The sequence below is a fragment of the Podarcis muralis genome, chromosome 12, assembly GCF_964188315.1.
Source record: "Podarcis muralis chromosome 12, rPodMur119.hap1.1, whole genome shotgun sequence".
Taxonomy (NCBI): domain Eukaryota; kingdom Metazoa; phylum Chordata; class Lepidosauria; order Squamata; family Lacertidae; genus Podarcis; species Podarcis muralis.
In genome coordinates this window covers 19,680,091-19,700,600 of record NC_135666.1, presented here as the reverse complement: position 1 = coordinate 19,700,600, position 20,510 = coordinate 19,680,091, and the positions used below count along the sequence as shown (strand labels likewise).

Below are 20,510 nucleotides of genomic sequence, written 5' to 3'. Positions count from 1 at the left end.
TTGGTAACCGATGGAAATTCATGTTCTCCGCTATTAAACCCTCCCACAAACCCTACTTTCAAAATGCATAATAAGCAATTCAGTCCTGGTAAATAACATGAGCAACGTATCTTTTAAAAAAAGATATACAATATTCCTTCAAATTTACTTGAGTCAGTCCAAATGGATTTATTGGCTTGAAGAAATCCTTCCCCATGATGAAGTCCATGATTTCAAGAGCTCTTTTTTCTTTTATTAAGGAAACTCCCAAAAGAGGACACATTTTTCAACTTCAGCTTTATTTGTTTGTTTGTTTGTTTGTTTGTTTGTTTGTTTAATCTTCCTCTTTTTGGGGTTGGCTAGGCACCAGGCGGCAGGCATATTTCAGTTCTGCACAGCTGGGCTCTCCCAAAGGGAGAGATTTTAGATTTAGATTTGCAGAGCTGGAATGTACCCTTAGGATCATCTAGTCCAATCCCCTGCAATGCAAGAATCTTTCCCCAACACATGGGACTCAAACCTACAACCCTGAGATTAAGAGTGTCATGCTGAGCTATCCTGAAAGAAAGAGACAGAGAGCGCTCAGAGGTGGCTGTGGCTGCCAGCCCTCAGCCGACAGAGTGCTCTGTCCCATTGCACTGGGAGGCAACAGCCTTGCATTCTTCGTCTCCTTCCCTGGCAGCAGCTGCCCTCGCCCACCCACGCATGCCCAGACTGTCAGCTCTGAACCTCCAGACATCTTTTAAAATTCTAAAATTCTCCTCAGATGCCATTTTAGGCATCCAATTTCCGAATATGTCCAGAATTTTCCAGACGTATGGCAAGCCCAAACTTGCTGAATGAGGGTGGGTGGTGTTGGTATCTTCTCCATACTATTAGTCACCATCTGGAACCTAACTGCTTTTCCTTGGGTTTAGAGTGCCTAGAAGCGCAGCCAGGTGTTGTTTTTGACTTTGCTTAAACTTTTAACTGATCAGAGTTCTTGTTCTGGTTTTGCAGATGTGGCTTTGGAAAGGAGGGTGTTTTTGTGTGTGAAAGAGAGGGAAGGGCAAAACTGAATCAACTTAGCATTATAAACTCCAGAAGACTTGCCCCCTCCCCCCAGACTGGTCTTTTGCTGCAATTAAGAACATAAGAAGAGGCTACTGGATCAGGCCAATGGCCCATCTAGTCCAGCATCCTTATCTCACAGTGGCCAACCAGATGACTCTGGGAGACCAGCAAATAGGATTTGAGAACAAGGGCACTTTCCCTTCCTATGGTTTCCTGTTGTATTCTGCTGTTCCAGTTGTACTTAGCAACATGCTCTTGGCATGATACTAGTGTATCAATGGTGTATTTATTTTGCTTTATATGTTTTCTTGCAATGCTTGCCCAATGCTACCGCATTCTTGCTGTCCGGATGGGCAAGAGTGCAACAGAAGCAGGAATCTGCCCCTCCCACCTACCCCAAGAATGTTTATGATATGAAAAGTTAAACAATCTCAGCAGGAAGTTATAGAATATGCACTGACTGGAAAAGAAGCAGCAGGACCACCCCAACATTTTTGCAGGTGTAAACAGTATTTAAGGCAATGCATATAATACCCCCAATAACACTGTGGACACAAATCATGATGAATTCTCTGCAAAAAAGATGGCTGGAGGGGCCCTTAGTATTGAGCAGACCATTATGGGATTGTAGCGTACGCTATTTACCAAACGTGTACTCTTGCTGAATCCCCAGGAGCAAGGCACCAACCCACAGACTAGACAAGATTTGAAAGAGATAAAAGTTGCATAAAGCACTTTGTAAACAAAAGAGAAAGAAATGATAAACAGCAACGATAGTGATTGTATCATTCCTGTAGCCCAGTGGTGGCCAACCCTTTTGAAGAACCGTAAGCACATTTGCAAACCAGAGCAATGTGTTGTGGGCACCACATGTCAGATGAGCATTGATATAATGCTGGGCAGAATTTTGACATGGCTTCAGCAAGAAGCAAACTGTGCCTGAGCCTTGTATAGTGACAGCAGCTGCCGCCTCCTAACTCATCCCCACTAACATCATAAGGTCCTTCTTTGCAGCAGTTCCCCACTGTGACAGAGCAGGGGAGCCTCAAGTTTCTCTGGGTCTCCTGCTCTGGAATTTTGCAAGGATGACAACATACTTCATGCTCCTTTTAATGTGCCATGAGGACAAAACTCTGATTATCATCAATCAGCATTTGCTGATACAGCTCCTTGCCAAGAGTGCAAGGGACCCTCAATATGCTTCTGTCTGCACACTTATCTGCTTCCTGTATTATTTTTATCTCCATGAGAACATTCTCACTTAGTTCTCACATGTTTCACTTTGCAGAGAAGGAAATAGATGAGCTCTCAAAAGAAAGAAAAGTTTTGCTTGCAAGTTTGAAATCAAATATGAAGGAGTTAGAAGAAGCTGAAACTCTTGCCACTACCCAACCAGGAAGTGTGAGTGGTAAGTACAATCTCAACCCCAAACCATTTGCAAAGTTATGCTATATTCTAATGTCAAACTAAAACATGGAAACCTTAGATTTTTCTTTACTAGGTTCACGTAGGCTTGTATCACTTTAAAACAAAAATAAAATGTGGCAAAAATAGATTTCTGTATCTTTTAAAACACACAAAAAGAAAGCATTTAAACTACTTTTGGCACACTTCTTGATTCTTTTGTAGGGAAGATCAAGCCACTTTGCACACAAATAGTCTAATGTTAATTCAAGTTCAAATAATATTAGCTAAAATGTGAAGTACTATTTAAGGAAACTTACAAATATTAAGCTGGTTGCTATAGAATTACACTGTAATATAAACTATGGTTAGGGATAAAGCTTCCTTGATCACACTGATGGATCATAATCCGAGGAGGTTGTAGACAGTGGTTTTGAGAGATTACCGATCTACTGTATTCCATGTGAGCTGTCCTTTACTGGGGTGCTGATGAGTTCTTTCTTACTTCCCATGCAAGTGTTGATGTTAACACTGAACACTGTTAGTGACCTGTGATCAGGATATCCAAAGGGGCATGTCTTCCAGTGTAATTTCCTTCATGCATTAAAATCTTGGTAAGGCCTTGCTGTGTGTTTGTTCACCCTGGGACATCTAGATTGTGGGGCCAAGGTCTAGAATTTTCTCAGCTGTGACAGCTGCTTTTTGGAATTTTCCTTAATTTAGGATTACTCTTCCAATTTTTAAATATAAACTTTCCACATAACCTTTCTCCAGGGAACACCAGGACACCACCAGCTGCAATATCATTTTGCTCAACTCGCTTGAAGGCAGGGGAAAAAATCACCACTGTCAGATGCTTCTCCACTGTCCCACTCTTGAGTGACAGTTCATTTTTCTGCCCTTACTTAAAGCAGGCAAAGTTTATTGTTGGATGCTCATCTGACCTTTAACTGCTTTTTTTCTGTTGTCACTACTTCTTTCTTACGAGTGATTTGCTCACTTGTTTTGAGAAGTTTTACTGCACCAGGTTGGTTTGGTGCAGTTTCCCCAAACTATTTCCCCCTGTAACGTGCTTAATTACTTCCTCTACAGTGCTTTGAGTGCTTAATTAATTCTTCTGCAGAGAGTACAATTGATTCTTTCCCTAGTGATTTTTCTCCTTTTTTGTCTTTAGTTGATTCACTTCCCCCAAAGCTGTTTTTAACACCACACTAAATTGATTGCGTTCACCAAGAAGTTCTCATTAACTACTTGTTCTAACTTGATTCTAATTGATTCTAACGCTAGTAAATTAATTTCACCCTTTTAAAGTTGGTTTTTCTATAACCTACTGCTATCAATTCATTAAAAAGCTGTTCAGCTGCTGTTCTGTTCTGATACACTAAAAGAAACTATCACTCAAGCCAAAACATTAACAAACAGAAGAGAATAAACAAATAGAACAGAATTGGCTCTATTAGGGTTGCCATATTTAAGTTGAGCTTTAAAAATTGACGTTTTTGAGCTATTTTTATGGAAAATCAGAGAAAATAGCCTTTTGGGTTTTATTGGACATTTTGACGATTTCCACCCGAACACTGCAGTCAGCAAGTATTCCGGATAGGCCCGAGAAATTCCACTCTACGAATTGCTTACCAGAAGACATGGAAATGCTAGCATAGGGGAGGCCTTGGTGCCCCTTTAAGAGGAGTACCCAAGGTACCTTTCAGGAAGCTTCAGCTGAAGTCCATATAAAACCAAGGCTCAGATAACTATCCACATATTGTCAACAAACTTTCTTTTTGGGAGGTTTGGTTAGGCCTGCTGCTGGTGTCAAACAAGTCTTTTCCAGCAACTCTGTTCAAACAGTGATTCTGGATCACAACTAGGATTGTCTTTGGTATCACTTGGTGCTCTTTCTCTCGATTTGAAAATGTATCTATGCATATTCTGCAAATAAAAAAAACCACATTTAGATACTATGCTATGCTATGCTACTCTACACTAAGATGTTTAAATGTTCATTTGATTATCCTTGACTCTTTCTGCCACTCTTTTCATCCTCTCCTGCCACACCAGTGTGGCTTGTCACAGCCCATTACCATATGGATATTGTTAACTATGTCCTTTGCTTTAAACATTTATTATGGTTTTTGTGTTTTCATAAGTTTGTTTTGTAATTGTATAGCATTGCAATTTGCTTCATAAACCTGTGATAATCAAGTGGGATATACATATGAATGATTGATATTACATAGCTGTTCATTGGTACATTTGCTAAAAGCAGATTATTATCTAAAAGCAGAAAATACTATTTAGTTTCAAATATATATAGTCCAATAAATGTACAATAAATGTACAAAGTGTTTGTGTTTCCACAGATAAAAAGATAAAAGAGCTTAAAGAACAAAGAAAGGTGCTGGCTGCTCATCTAGAAGCAAACCTGCAGGATCTGCAAATGGCGCAACCTTCTGCTTCAAGCATTGTTGGAAAAAGTAAACTTCAGGGTAATTGCATCCACTGTATACTCTTTTGTCATTAGATTGGTAACTAAGGAAAATTAATGTTCTTCATTATTAAGCACTCACACAAACCTAACTTTCAAAATGCATAGTAAGCAAATCCATCCAGTTAAATAACTACACATAAGCAATGGATAATATATTCAAGAAGTAGGAAAAAGTGAGTGATGTATTATTGAGTGATAATTAAGGTTGTATTTTTGCTGGCTGGAATTAAGAGTCTGGGTTGTCATGTTTGAAAGTCAATGAGCTGCAATTCTCTGGAGAGGAAGCAAAATCCTTGAGAGGACTTTTCCTGAATCCATGAATAGGTGGCATCATCCCTCTGAATAGGCCTGATTTGGCCGAGGACTCCATCAAATCCATTGCACAACTCTTTCCATGTTACACAGAAGTAGAGAGAACTGATTTCAACAGAACTTACTTTGAAAAGTAATCAAAACTGTTTCAAATTTTAAATACAACTTTGGAATAGTAATTTATAATAATTCTGAGGCATTTCCTTGTAGAAATGAAACATTCTGCATTATCTGAGAAGAAAAAACTTTTGCAAGAAAAACTAGATTCAAATCTAAAAGATCTACAAGAAGCAGAAACGCTTGCATCTCTCCAGTCAGACAGTGCGAATGGTAAAAAAGGCACAAAACTTCAAATGTTTTTTTACCTAGAAATAATAAATGACAGATTTATGCCTAATTAAGATTTCATAAACAAATATGTTCATTGAGGAAGGAGGGATAGTGATTTTATTTATTTATATTACTAGTGGTAGCTTGCTAATCAGAAATATTTTTGAATTTTGAATTTGAACAGAGTCATAATTACACTTTTAGGCTTATACTTTACAAGCTTATACCCTAGTGTGTCTCATCTTTTTCACAGCAGCCAATCTGCACCTATTATCTGAGGGAGTGGAGACTTGGGCTAGATCTACACTGATCTGTTTAACATTGTTAGAATGATGTTAGATATGTCATTTTAAAACGTCACAAGGCATACTTATTAATTAAAGTGTTTTTTACCTTGGGTTTTTTTTCATCAAAACTGCTGCTGGTTGCTCTGCTGCGTCCTCTGGTGTCACATTTTAATAACGCATTATGAATCTTAAAAGTAGGATGTCATGTGTCCATATATGTTATTGAAACCATTCCTTAATCCTTCCTTAATGTTAAAAACCATGAGTGTAGATCTGCCCTTGTTCCTCTTTCTGTGGGTCTTTTAAGCTAGGGTCTTATACTTTAGGAAGTGGGGAAACTGCTAAGCACTGCAGATTCTGCTGGTCAAAATGTATATTTTACCAACAACTTAAATTGGTTTTCCTGTAATGTACTTTTAAAAAATGTTTCCTTTTAACTCATGTCTTTGCCCGTGAGTCTTCGGTTTTTAGGGCCATACCCACAGAACAGCAATGGCAGCTTTTCTAGTGTGTATTTTCCTCTGGTTATACTGCACAGCTAGTAGTTCATTTAAGGAACCATTTTGAAATGTGCTCCTTGTAACCATTTTAATCATCATCCTCATCATCTTATTAGTTATTAGTAAAACTAGTCCTAAGTCGCTTGCTCTTTCCTGTTGTAGCTTTTCCTACTTTTCACTCAAAATTAGAGAAGTGGAATGTTATTTGCTTTATGAGAGAAGGCTTTCCCCCTTTAGTAGAATCTCCCCCTGGCATCGGAAAAATGGGGATGACCATACAGTGATAAACCCTATAGGGTTGTTGAGGTCATATATATAGTTATTTTAGCTTTCAACAAGTGCTTTTACTATTAACCATTTCCTATGGATATTGTGTATCCATTGCAAATTTGTACTGAATGTAGTTATTTCAAATATATTGGTTCTTTTATGAAGTGGCCTGAAATAATTTTGTAGAGCAAAGACTTCAGGAACTTTCTGAGCTAAGACAACATTTGACTGAAGAGCTAAAGGATCTAGAGGAAAGTATGCAAGATATGCATGAAATGGAGCTTCAGGCTTTACAAAGAGCTTTATTTCTAATACCCAGTGGTGAGTAATGAATAAATAACCTTGAGGTGTTTTTATTTTTATGTTTAATGACACATAATGTGCATACAGTGGTACCTCGGGTTACATATGCTTCAGGTTACAGACTCCGCTAACCCAGAAATAGTACCTCAGGTTAAGAACTTTGCTTCAGGATGAGAACAGAAATCGTGCTCCGGTGGCGCGGCGGCAGCAGGAGGCCCCATTAGCTAAAGTGGTGCTTCAGGTTAAGAACAGTTTCAGGTTAAGAACGGACCTCTGGAACGAATTAAGTACTTAACCCGAGGTACCACTATATTTGTCAGTGTTACAAATGCAATGACAGAGATCTTCTATAGTTTAGTCATAGCCCAGAAATGTGGACCAGGGTGTCTTCGCTCCCTATCTCTGCTGTGCCACCATCTACTACATGTATTGAATCTAGGATTGATACATCTGTGGGGCCTATTGGCTTAAAGAAGGCATCCAGGCACTTGTGCACCCAAACACTGCACCACAGAGTTGAAGAAGTAGGCATGCCTTGGTGCTCCTCAACCCTATTCTATTTCATTTCTTTGTCCTAGCTCTTGCTTGACCCCCTTCATAAGTTTTTTGCACTTTCTTTCTTCTCCCCTTCTCTGCTAAGGTCCCTTTCATCTCTGTGTTGCCTTATTCCTCTGTGTAAAAATGAAAGAAAAAAGGAAGGTCCTTTTATTCCTCCAATTCTCCTCCTACCACCCCAGGCCTGTTGCCACCTGTTGCCCCCCCCCCTTGTTCATCCTTAGGATTTCCTCTCTTAGGTATGTGAGTTCTTCCCTCACAACCACCTGCCCTTGTCTTCTACTGCCTTCAAACCTGTCAGATGATCTGGATCCCTGTGATCCTTTATTGAACCCTAAATTCTTAGATGGGAGGGGGAGTGGTGATTCAGATATAGAGGAAAGCTCATTGCACCATCTCTTTGAGCCTGTCAACTTCTTGCCTCTGAGGCTTCATAAGACCCTAGATGTCAGGATTTTCTTAGTCTTCAACAGATGTAGCTCTTGCTCCTGACAGCACTACTTCCTACTTCCACCCATGGCCTTCTGTGATGCCTTAGTTCTTTCCTGAGTACCTGTGCTCTGGCTGGTTAAACTTTTAGATAACCCTCACCAAGATCCAGAGAGGCTTAGGAAAACCCTGTTGAAATTGCATAGAGCAGTTGCTTTTGTGTCTGATGTCACCTTCAGTGTTACCCAGTTTGCCACTCTTTCAATGGCTGTGGTGGGTGGTAAGCACATAGACATCTGTGGCTCTGACACTGGGGCACTGACAGGGTCCGTTTGGTCATTGCTGCATATGTGGGTACAATGCCTTTCGTCAAGAAGGCATTGAAGAAGATTCTGTAAACCAGTCTAGCCACCATGAAATAGCAGGACAGATCGCCCATATTCCCCTTCTCAGCCTTTCCAACCCTTTTGAGTAGGCCAGCCCTTCAGGAAGGACCACAACTTCAACATTTTCCAGCACTCCTTGACCCAATCATTCTTTCAGAGGCTAAGTCAGCTGCCTCTTCCTCTTTAGTTCAGGCAGCACGCCACCAACACCAACAACATAAAGAGGAGCATCAATGCTCTGAAAGACCACATGCTCATAGTCAACAAAGAAAAAACCCAGCTTGTAGCTTCTCAGGGCTTGCAGCACTTGGGCACAATGCTTTGTCTCCTACTCCTCTTTATGTTGCTTGACCTGTCTTGAATCAATCCATGGTCTCATCATGAAATGAATTGAGACTGAGGAGCACTAAGCCATGTCTACTTCCTTCAACCTTGGAGTGCATGGAACAATGAGATGGCCTGTCATCCTGGATAAATGCTCTTCAGGTAAGGACCAGTGTTCTTTACCTCCCAAGAAAAAATATGTCTGAGCATCTAATATCAGCATAGCAGCAAAAGATAAACTCCACACAGGGAGACCACAGATGACAGAGTACAGTGCACAGGGTGATCTCTTTCTGGCTTCATGTTAGGAACACTTAGAGCTCAAAGGAGGAACTTAGAGTTGAGAAACAGAAAAAATGGGATTTTACACAGCAAACGAACTCTTTGCCATGTCTTAAGATCTGCATTGACAGATAACATTATATATTTTAAATGGCATCAGTAAGTTTGTGGGTGACTGAAAACTGAGTTTTTGTGCAATATAAAACATTTCCCCAAAAGGTCATTCAAAATATTTTTGCTTGCAGAAAAGGGATTAAATGAATTGTATGAGCTAACTGAAAAGAAGCAACTGTTACTAGAGAAGTTGGCATCTACTAAGAAAGAACTACAAGAAGCTCAGGAACTTGCAGCTACTCAACCAGGGAGTGTTAGTGGTATGTATACTGTGATTTCTCTTGCTTCAACTACAAATATATGTTCACTGAATTAAGGTACTTACCTGCCAAGCAGTTTCACAAAGGCCAGAAGATATGCCTCCAGAATGGGCATTGAGCGCTCTCTAGTAACAGAATTGCTCTACAACAGTCTGTAGGCAGCCAGCAAGACCAGGGGGTGGATTGGGTCTGAAAGCATCACTTTCCTACCTTTGAAATCCTCATTACAGTTGAGTACCAAATAGTCTTTTTTGATAAAGGGGGTATATTCATGTAATAATAATAAAAGAAATGAATGTGGCCTATTTGTTTCGTATGTTACTGATAAAGAAACAAATTTGTCATATCACTTGCCGTATAATCATTTTTTGGCCATTCACTCCCCATTTGGAACTAATAGTTTCCCTCTTCTAGCCATAATTGGTTAGATGGATGCTGGTAGGGATATAAATACAATAAAATGAATGAATAAATAATTACATTGACTCCGCCACTATACCCAGTCAGCATCACCATTCCAATCCAATCCTGCCTTGCTGGCTGCTACTGATTCACATAGTTCCAGAAAGCTGAGAAAAGGGCATTGAGCACCAGCAGCCCTAGCCTACTAGTCCTAGTGGTGGCACTAGAATGATGCAGTGTGCATTTTTAGCAGGTGAAACCACAAGTACAACTGCTTCTCAGACTGAGGAGGTTGGTGTTGCCAGTCTTTGCATCATCATACTCAAATTTGGCAGAACACATTTTACAAGGCAACTTTGGGTGGACCAAGCTCATAAGAGGGGTTTGGGGAAGGAATCACACATTTAAGCCTAGGAAGCTGTGCACAATATTCCCAAGGAGCTATTTGCTTACCCAATTCTCAGTTGCAAAGACAGCCATTAGTCTCTAGCAACATTTGTCATTTGTACTGCAATTGTATTGCAATTTCTGATAGATATGTCAGCAAAATTCGATTCTGAGCTACAAAGACAGCCACAGCACTTTCCCAGAAAGGATCATGGGAGCTTTTAAACTCTCATTATTTCTGACTGATAGGGATTAACTCAGTTAATCCTGAGGCAATGGGTGTGTGCACAGGGGCCAAACTTGAGTTTTTTATATCTCAGTTTGGAGCCCACAAGACTGCCACAAGTTAAAACTCTGAGTTGGAAAAGTATGGGAGCTTAGTAGAATTCATGTGAGCATTCTCAACAACATCCTTAGTACACAAAGTCCAAATCTGGCTGAATGTCTTTGGTTGGCTCCAAAGTATTCAGGTGCAGAGCATGCACCCGCCCATGCCAAATATTGATGAAATATTCCTCCTAACGTGACCATGTATGAATGTGGTAACTGATGGGAGGAGGGGGCATTTCATTCAGCTCAGTGAAGTGGCGCAAGAAACACCTGATAAATGCTAAGTATTCATATTAAATATATTCTTTCCATATATTAATATTTTTGTTATGAATTAGCCTGAATTTTTTTTGTAGACCATAAGCTGCAGGAGTTAGCTGAGCAAAAAAGACATCTGACTGTAGATCTTGAGGCAACTTTGGATGGTATACAAAATGTATATCGTCGTGCTTCAGAAAGAACTGTGTTTGTACGACCTACTGGTAAGTAGTGAATAAGTACTCTTAAAAAGGGGTGGGGAGACATTCAGTTTGCTTCACATTTTAATGCAAACCTACCTAATTTGCACTTCCTGAAACAATAGGTGAAAAGTGGCTATCCTTCAAAATATGTCCTGTTTTGATTTTTCCTATGCAGTTCTCCAGTCAAATAATGTTCACAAAAATGTGTATAATAAGGAGAGTGTGAACAAAATTCATATATTAGAGAAGATGACATTAACAATGCAATATTAAGAAAAATGCTTGCAGAAATGTGCATGTTAGGGGAAATTCATACCAAAATGTTTGCATTAGAAGTTAGCACTAAAGTGCTGAAGAATTTTTATGAAGTCTTAAAATAAAATACACATACAGATGTAGTAATGTGTGGAACATGGGTGTAGCCAAGGGGGGCAGGGAGGGAAACAGCCCCTCTAAATCAATAAAAATACATAGTGAATTGAGGTTCTGCCTCCCCCCAACAAAAGACCTGCCCCCTCCAAATCGTGGCTATGCCCATGGTGCAGAACTGAATTTACGACTGGAAAAATGATTGAAACTGAAATTACCACACCAGGATATCACTATGAAGGTTGATCTGAAGCTGCATCTCCTTTGTTTCTTCTTGTTACTGCTTTTGGTTCTCTTATAGGGCCCGCTGACGTAGCATAAGACAAAGTTTGAAATTTTAAAAGACAGTTTGAAGCTGTGCCTCCTTTCCCCCTCACTGCAAATTGGCTTCATAGGGTTAACTGAGGAAGGGAAAGTTCTGAGAAACTATGGCCAGTTGAGATATCTTCTTTGCATCTCACAAAGGTGCTGCAAAGAATGCAAGTCTCTCTGATGACAGCAACATGGAGGGCCAGTCTATTGAGAAACTTGAGGCACTTATTAATTTTAGTAGGTATCTTTGTTGGATTTTTAGTATGGGTAGCTTGAGGTAAGTGAAGCTCGTGGCAGCAGTATGCCCTGTGCTATGCTTCTAGGGCACTGCTACTCAAATTTTATCCTGAGATAGTTCACCTGAAAAATCATTTACTTGGACACACTTTCTGCGGTTTCCATCAACAGATACATTGCAAAAAGGAGGGTCACAATATTTATTGCCCCCAATAACTGACAATCAATGTGAGATTATTTATGCATAGCATTTTCATTTTATATACAGTGGTACCTCGGGTTACATACGCTTCAGGTTACATACGCTTCAGGTTACAGACTCCACTAACCCAGAAATATTAAGAACTTTGCTTCAGGATGAGAACAGAAATTGTGCAGTGAAGGCGCAGTAGCAGCAGGAGGCCCCATTAGCTAAAGTGGTGCTTCAGGTTAAGAACAGACCTCCAGAACAAATTAAGTTCTTAACCCGAGGTACCACTGTATTTAAAACTTACTTTAAGACACTTTTTCTGTCTTAATCAAAACATTTATTTAGAGAGGACCTTCATAGAATCATATAGTAGGGACCCCAAGGGTAATCTAGTCCAACCCCCTGCAATGCAGATGGTCATCCAACCTATTCTTAAAAATCTCCAATGAATGAGAGTCCATCACCCTTCAAGGAAGTCTGTTTTACTGTCAAATAGTTCTTACCATCAGAAAGTTCTTCCTGATGTTTAGTTGGAATCTCCTTTCATGTAACTTGAAGCCATTTTTTGGGGCCCTCTGGAGCAGATTAAAACATTCTTGCTCCATCGTCCATGTGACAGCCCTTTGGATATTTGAAGATGGCTATCATATCTCCTCTCAGCCTCAGCTTCTCCTGTCTCCAAATAGCTTGAGGGGCCCCAGATTTTCACACTTCAGTGTACATTATCACAACGGATCTCTTGGATTGTCAGGGAATTTCCCTCTTTAAGTTACATTGCTACATTCCCTAAAGCACCCATTTGACATCTTTTTAAGCTTTGCTTTAGCGAAAGAATATATATTAATGAGTCAATTAAAAAAAAATTCTACATGATGTTGAGAACAATGATGACTTTTGACACTATTTTTCAAGAATTGATTGAAGCACATTTTTTTCCAGAAAGAAAAGTATATGAACTATCGGAGAAGAAACAAGAATTATTGGAAAAGTTGGAATCTAATCGGAAGCAGCTAGAAGCAGCTCAGGCTCTTGCCATTGCTCAACCTGGCAGTATCAGTGGTATGTATGATCTGGCTTCCCATATTGTCAGCTTACAGTCTGAAACACCTCTACTTGGAATTAGGATCCTTCTGTTTCAGTTTAACTTTTGGGCACTGCCCAATGACCTTTGCATAGCTATAGACAGTGCTTTTTTTGAGGTGGTACCTGCCGGTATGCTGTACGACCACAGCTTTTCCCCCAGCCACCATCTTGCCGCTACTGCTTGCATGCCTGCTTGCTCACCTGCTCATTTCCTCTCCTCCCCCCACCTTTGCCACTTCCTCCACTGCCATTGCTACTTCCTCCACTGCCACCACCACTTCCTGTAACTGCAGGCGTAGCCTCCCAGAGGCGCTTGGGCGCGACCCTTACGATTGCCAAAACACCTTCCAGGAAGGTGCCTGATGATTGTAGAAAGGTCATGCCACCCTTTTGCAATCGTCAGGCACCTTCTTAGAAGGCGCTTTGGCAATTGTAAAGGTTGTGGCAAATTGCCTCTAGGAAGCTGTGCCTTTAGCTGCAGGAAGTGACATTAGAAGCAGCAAAGGAAGGAGCGAACAAGCGGGTGGGTGGGCAGTTGAGGCGCGACCTATTTTCTTGAATAAAACCACTAGCTATAGAGTATTGTTTTTGTATTTTCATAAGTACAAACTAATTGACTTGTGTGGGAGATGTTTTCCTCCATTTTTTTAAAAAATGTATTTTTATTAAAGATTTTCTTGATTTACAAAAGTATGTGCAATGTCTTTCTCGTATTCCCCCCCCATGTAACATTTTTACAAATCAGTTTCATTTGTTGAGACATTAGGAAGAAAAGGGGGAAAGAGGTGGGGGGGGGAAAGATGGGTGGAGGTGGGGTCGGGTGACGATGTTTCTATTTTACTTAATATATGTAGGGTTTAGTGTCAGCGTTGCTTGTGCTGTTTTCCTCCATTTTAACAGCAATTTCAATGGAAATGGTTTCCCCACCCCACCCCACCCCATCCCATCCCACTGCCCATCAGCTGATGAATGATGGGAGCACATGCTTTCTTTAAAATAAGTGACTAATTTAAGCACACATAAAAAGACCACATATAATATGTGTAGTACTCCCTCAACTGATGCTTTGAGCACATAACAGGAATTATTTTTAAAAGCTTGATGTTATTTTAAATAATGCAATTATTTAACAGTTTGTTAATTAATACTTTGTTACAAACTGATGTAACATATCTTTGTAGATCATAAGCTGCAAGAGCTAATTGAACAAAGAAGATGCTTAGCTGCAGAACTAGATTCAACTGTGCATGAGATGCAAAAAGCACAGGATAGTGTCTCAGAAGGATTTGTATTTACTGCTGGTAAGTTTAAAATGAAATTACCTTAAGTTGTACAAAAACACATAATGTGCATATTACAAACCTTATTATCACTTTCATTACTGAGACCATCAAAAAGAGATGATATGTTTTATCATTCTTAGATGTAGTTCCAGTTGAGAACTATGGAGGTCATAGGAGGGGATCAGGAATGCTAAGAAATCCAAGCTTAATCCATTAGTTTATACTATAATTTAATGTGCAACAATAGTGGATTTTAAGTGTTGTTAGCTGGCTTGAGAAGTATTGTTGCTGGACAAAACTCAACAAATAAATGTGAGAGAACAAAATGTGTAGCAGAGGTGTCTTAGCACGGTGGGTCAATACTCTGCGAACTTCATCTGAATACCAGTGCTGGTGAGAGAGAGATGGTGGGAAGGTTGATGCAGTGCAAGTGCAGTATCAGAGGCAATTTGCTGCTTCTACTTGCAGTCCTGGCATAGGGAAGCCAGGCAAACAGCACAGCCCCACTCTGCCACTCTGCCACACTGACTGCTACTAGCAGTACCAACTCTTCTTTGGGGCTGAAAAGGAAGAAAAATGATAATTAGACTGACCCTCCAGCCCTGATGATCAGTGCAAGGTGATTTATAGTGTCCAACAACTGGGAGGACAGGGAATTAGCACATTTTTTGCTGTGGTAATTTAGAGCAGTGAGGCTCTAACATGAGGCCCTGCAAATGTTGTTTGACTACAATTTGCATCATCCTGACCATAAGTAATGCCACATTGATGTTACTTTGCCACATTCCCAAAGGGTTTCATATGGCTCTTTTGCCCTTTTATAAGATCTGCAATGACAGATAAAGAGTTTGCAATTTCTGTAAAATAATTCCATTTTAAAAATAACCTTATTTTATGTGAGCAATTCTGAGATTAGAATTTGTTTTGAAAACATTCATTCATTCATTTACAGAAAGGGAATTATATGAGCTGTCTGCAAAGAAGCAAGAGTTAGAGCAAAAGTTGGAATCCAACCAGAAGGAGCTACTAGAAGCTCAGGCTCTTGCAGTTGCCGAGCCAGGCAGTATCAGTGGTATGTATGATGTGATTTCTCATCCTGTTATGTATAGCCTTAACTGTTTCTTGTTGTTTAATCGTTTAGTCATGTCCGACTCTTCGTGACCCCATGGACCAGAGCACGCCAGGCACTCCTGTCTTCCACTGCCCCCCACAGTTTGGTCAAACTCATGTTGATAGCTTTGAGAGCACTGTCCAACCATCTCGTCCTATGTCGTCTCTTTCTCCTTGTGCCCTCAGTTTTCCCAACATCAGTGTCTTTTCCAGGGAGTCTTCTCTTCTCATGAGGTGGCCAAAGTATTGGAGCCTCAGCTTCATGATCTGTCCTTCCAGTGAGCACTCAGGGCTGATTTCTTTAAGAATGGATAGGTTTGATCTTCTTGCAGTCCATGGGACTCCAGCACCACAATTCAAAAGCATCAGTTATTCAGTGATCAGACTTCTTTATGGTGCAGCTCTCACTTCCATACATCAGTACTGGGAAAACCAAAGCTTTAACTATACGGACCTTTGTTGGCAAGGTGATGTCTCTGTTTTTTAAGATGCTTTCTAGGTTTGTCATTGCTTTTCTCCCAAGAAGCAGGTGTCTTTTAATTCCGTGACTGCTGTCGCCATCTGCAGTGATCATGGAACCCAAGAAATAAAATCTCTCACTGCCTCCATTTCGTCCCCTTCTATTTGCCAGGAGGTGATGGGACCAGTGGCCATGATCTTAGGTTTTTTGATGTTGAGCTTCAGACCATATTCTGCACTCTCCTCTTTCACCCTTATTAAAAGGTTCTTTAATTCCTCCTGACTTTCTGCCATCAAGGTTGTGTCATCTGCATACCTGAGGTAGTTGATATTTCTTCTGGCAATCTTAATTCCAGCTTGGGATTCATCTAGTCCAGCCTTTCACATGATGAATTCTGCATATAAGTTAAATAATCAGGGAGACAATATACAGCTTTGTCATACTCTTTTCCCAATTTTGAACCAATCAGTTATTCCATATCCAGTTCTAACTGTAGCTTCTTGTCCCACATAGAGATTTCTCAAGAGACAGATGAGGTGATCAGGCACTCCCATTTCTTTAAGAACTTACCATAGTTTGCTGTGGTCGACACAGTCAAATGCTTTTGCATAGTCAGTGAAGCAGAAGTAGATGTTTTTCTGGATTTCTCTAGCTTTCTTCATAATCCAGCGCATGTTTGCAATTTGGTCTCTCTTAGTAGAATATAATTCATCCAATGGATAATTAGGAAAATGGTCTTCATGCGGAAAGTTACTTACTGTTTTTGGTCAATTTCTCCCCCTGTAGAGTTTATATTCTGAAGCTAGTGTACAATGGAAACATGAAAAAGTATCAGGGTAGGGAGAAATAGGTTCTAAATGGCGGAAACATCATTTAAAATGCTGCCCAGTATCATTGTCTGGAATCAAAATCCCCTCAATAAATTTCCTGAGGAAGTAACACATTTGTAACTCAAGGTAAAAATACTGTTTATGGCATGCACCACCACAAAAGCTGCCTTGGAAGGTTGGGGCAGACCCCAGTACAGATTTAAGGTGATTGTCTGGGGGAAGTCCAAGTCCTTGCACAAATGGGACACCATTGAATATAAAACCAAAGCACTTAAGCATGCATATATACTTGGCATGAAAGACCTTCTGTCTGAATAAAGTTGATAGTCCTTGCCAGGAGCCTTTGCATAGAACAGGAGTGGGAAAACTCTGGCCTGGGGGTCAGTTGTGCTCCTCCAGGCTTCACTGGCTCTTGGGAATCTCCCTGGGCAACAGCTATTATCAGTCCTTTGCGGCTTCCTTGAGGGTTTTGCCTGATTGGAATATGTCCTTGAACTCTCTGGTAATGCTTCCTGCTTGTCTAGTTGGAGGATAGGGTCAATGTGTGTTAGTAGAAATTAGCCTTCTGTGTTCATATTTGTTGTTCCATCCACTTTTGCCACTGGGCCTGTACACCAACGGCCTGTGGCTTCTGGAAGGTTGACCAGAAAGGAATCCAGTTCTCTGTCTGGAAAAGCTTTGCTCCCCTTCCTACTGTAGAGGATTGTTCCTTCAGTGGTATAATATGTTGTCATGTTAATAAGGGTCTTAAAAACAAAACAAAAAATAAAGATACTCCATCATTAATCAGCCTGAAAGTCAGGGTGTGTAGGAAGTACAGGTAGCTACTATTATCCGTGCACACACAGTACACATTTAAAGTTTCTAGGTAATAATGGAAATTGCATTATTGTATGTAGCACAGTTATTTCAGCATACATTCATTTTTTTATTTACTGGTGTAAAATTGTTTTGCAGAGACTAAACTACAGGAGCTAGCTAAGCAAAATGAACTCTTTACTAAAGAACTAGAGGAAACAGTAAATGATATGGCAAAAGTAAAGCATCATGTTTCAGAAAGAGCAACTCTAGCTGGAAAATCTCCTGGTGAGTAGGGACTGGGGGCCAAAGCAGATGCTTCCAAGAAAAGTGGCATTCAACTAGGTTTCCCCCCCTTACTTGCAATCGGGGGTGGAGATGACAGCGGTTCTTATTGGGAAGGCCTCCTCAGGTATATGAGGAGAGAAGAGATGTCTCTTCCCTCTCCTGCTTGCTTGGGACAACCCCTTTTTCCAGAGCCAACCCACCCATGAGACAGACTAAACAACTGCCTTGGGTAGGTGGTAGAACCCTACTGATAGAGTGCCTGAGCAGGTGCTTCCTCTGATGCTGCTGCTGCTAGTGCTACCAGAGAAGTGAGGAGCTTCAGCTTCAGCAGATGGTTCTGGCAAGCTCTCATGAGCTCTTTTGACAGTATATATAAAAATAGAACTAATAAATATGAAAGAAAAAGGGTGTGCAGAAAAGTTTTAGCATGGTGGATCAGTACTTTCTAAACTTAATCATAATGAGAGGGTTCACCTAGAAACAGTAGCAGTCAGCAGTGCAAAAGTGCTCTACTTACCAGGCTTCCTAATGCCAGTGCTGGTGAGAAGGTTGGTGTGGTCCAAGTGCAGCAGCAGGATCAATCTGCTGCTTCTGCTGGTGCAGCCACACTGACCTCTCCACTCCCCCATGCCTCTCCATAATCAGCAGCCATTTGGGCATTGGGGAGCCAGGTAAAAGCAGCATAGTCCCATCCTGTCCACTGATAACTACTGCCTAGCTGTGCTATCTCTTCTTTTGGCTTGAACTCTTGTACTGATGTACAAGAGAATTTATACATAGCCTCTTGTTTTCAACAACTGGGAGGAAGGGAATTGGCACATTTTTTACTGTTGTAATTTAGAGCACTGATGGGGAACTTGTAGCCCTCGATATGTTTGACTACAATTTCCATCATCCTGGCCATAGGTAATGCTGGCTTGGGGTTAATGAGAATTGTGGCTCCAAACAACTGGAAGGTACCATTTTGGGCAAGGCTAACCTAAATCATACTTGATCTGTGTGATACTGTCAGGGACTTATGCCATATTGAGGTTACTTTGCCACATTCCCACAAGGGTTTCATTATGCTCCTTTGCCTTTTTATAAGATCTGCAATGACAGATAAAGAGTTTGTTATTTCTGTGAAATAATTCCATTTTTAAGTCCTTTTATTTTACGTGAGCAATTATGAGTTTAGACATTATTCTTCAAATATATGTATAATATTTCTGCAGAAAGGGAATTATATGAGCTGTCTGCAAAGAAGCAAGAGTTAGAGCAAAAGTTGGAATCCAACCAGAAGGAGCTACTAGAAGCTCAGGCTCTTGCAATTGCTGAGCCAGGCAGTATCAGTGGTATGTATGATGTGATTTCTCATGCTGTTATCTATAGCATGACTTGAATTTGTCCTTGAGCTCTCTGATAATGCTTCTTGCTTGCCTAGTTGGAGGAGTTTGTTTGTGTGTGTAGAAACTAGTCTGGCCTAAAAGGTAAATGTAAAGGTACCCCTGCCCGTACGGGCCAGTCTTGACAGACTCTGGGGTTGTGCGCCCATCTCATTCAAGAGGCCGGGGGCCAGTGCTGTCCAAAGACACTTCCGGGTCATGTGGCCAGCGTGACAAAGCTGCATCTGGCGAGCCAGCGCAGCACACGGAACGCCGTTTACCTTCCCGCTGGTAAGCGGTCCCTATTTATCTACTTGCACCCGGGGGTGCTTTCGAACCGCTAGGTTGGCAGGCGCTGGGACCGAGCAGCAGGAGCGCACCCCGCCGCGGGGATTCGAACCACCAACCTTTCGATCGGCAAGCCCTAGGCGCTGAGGCTTTTGCCCACAGCGCCATCCGCGTCCCTTTCTTATTTGTTGTTCTGCCCACTTTTGCCACTGGGCCCATCCACCAGTGACCTGTGGTCTCTGGAAGGTTGACCAGAAAGGAATGCAGCTCTCAGTCTGAAAAAAATTCCACACACCCCCTCCAACTTCCCACTGCAGAGGATTGTTCCTTCAATGGTATAATATGTTGTGTTAGTAAGGGCCTTTTAAAAAACAAAAACATTATAGCTAAAAGAAAATTTACTCAGCCTGAAAGTCAGGCTTTGTAGGAAGTAAAGTGCAACTAGTAATATAAATGCATATACAGTACACATTTAAAGTTTCCAGGTAATAAAGGAATTTGCACTGATGCGTGTAGCAAGTTATTTCAGCCTATATTTTGTTATCTCCTGGTGTGAAATTATTTTGCAGAGACTAAACTACAGGAGCTAGCTGAGCAAAAAGAACTCTTGTCTAAAGAACTAGAGGAAACAGTACGTGATATAGAAGAAGCAAAGGATCGTGTTTCAGAAAGAGCTCTAGCTGGAAAACCTCCTGGTGAGTGGAAATGGAGGGCCAAAGCAGAAACTTGACTTGCTAGAAATGTAGCATGCAACTAGTTATTTTCTTACAGTTGGGGAGACCGCAGTTTGTATTGGACATGCAGTACAGTATGTGAGGAGGGAAGATGTGTATGTTCCCTTTCTGGCTTGTTTGGGATTACCCCGCTATCCCTTGCAGCTAGAAGTCTTAGGGGGAAACCCCCATTTGCATCTATGGAAACTTTCTCCCTAAGGCTTTGGCCATGTGTTGGGGTGGGGCTGGAGAGGATTCATTCCGATCTTACTGCATATGTAGCAAACATCTAGGATTGCTGTTAATTATATTGATTTTTTGTTAAGGCA

At 40.9% G+C, this 20,510-nt stretch overlaps 1 protein-coding gene across 9 annotated transcripts in view; it reads left to right on the top strand.

The window, feature by feature from the left end:
• The window catches only part of CCDC7 (coiled-coil domain containing 7), a 164,459-nt gene that overhangs the window by 60,829 nt on the left and 83,120 nt on the right, over nt 1-20,510 (top strand). For all 9 annotated transcript variants that reach the window (XM_077936777.1, XM_077936780.1, XM_077936778.1 and 6 more), the window contains exons 31-42: nt 2,321-2,440; nt 4,797-4,922; nt 5,447-5,566; nt 6,810-6,944; nt 9,148-9,276; nt 10,752-10,877; nt 12,904-13,023; nt 14,229-14,348; nt 15,283-15,402; nt 17,688-17,816; nt 19,031-19,150; nt 20,038-20,163. In XM_077936777.1, coding sequence (XP_077792903.1) covers nt 2,321-2,440; nt 4,797-4,922; nt 5,447-5,566; nt 6,810-6,944; nt 9,148-9,276; nt 10,752-10,877; nt 12,904-13,023; nt 14,229-14,348; nt 15,283-15,402; nt 17,688-17,816; nt 19,031-19,150; nt 20,038-20,163 — 1,491 coding nt within the window. The remainder of the gene's footprint in view (nt 1-2,320; nt 2,441-4,796; nt 4,923-5,446; nt 5,567-6,809; nt 6,945-9,147; nt 9,277-10,751; nt 10,878-12,903; nt 13,024-14,228; nt 14,349-15,282; nt 15,403-17,687; nt 17,817-19,030; nt 19,151-20,037; nt 20,164-20,510) is intronic.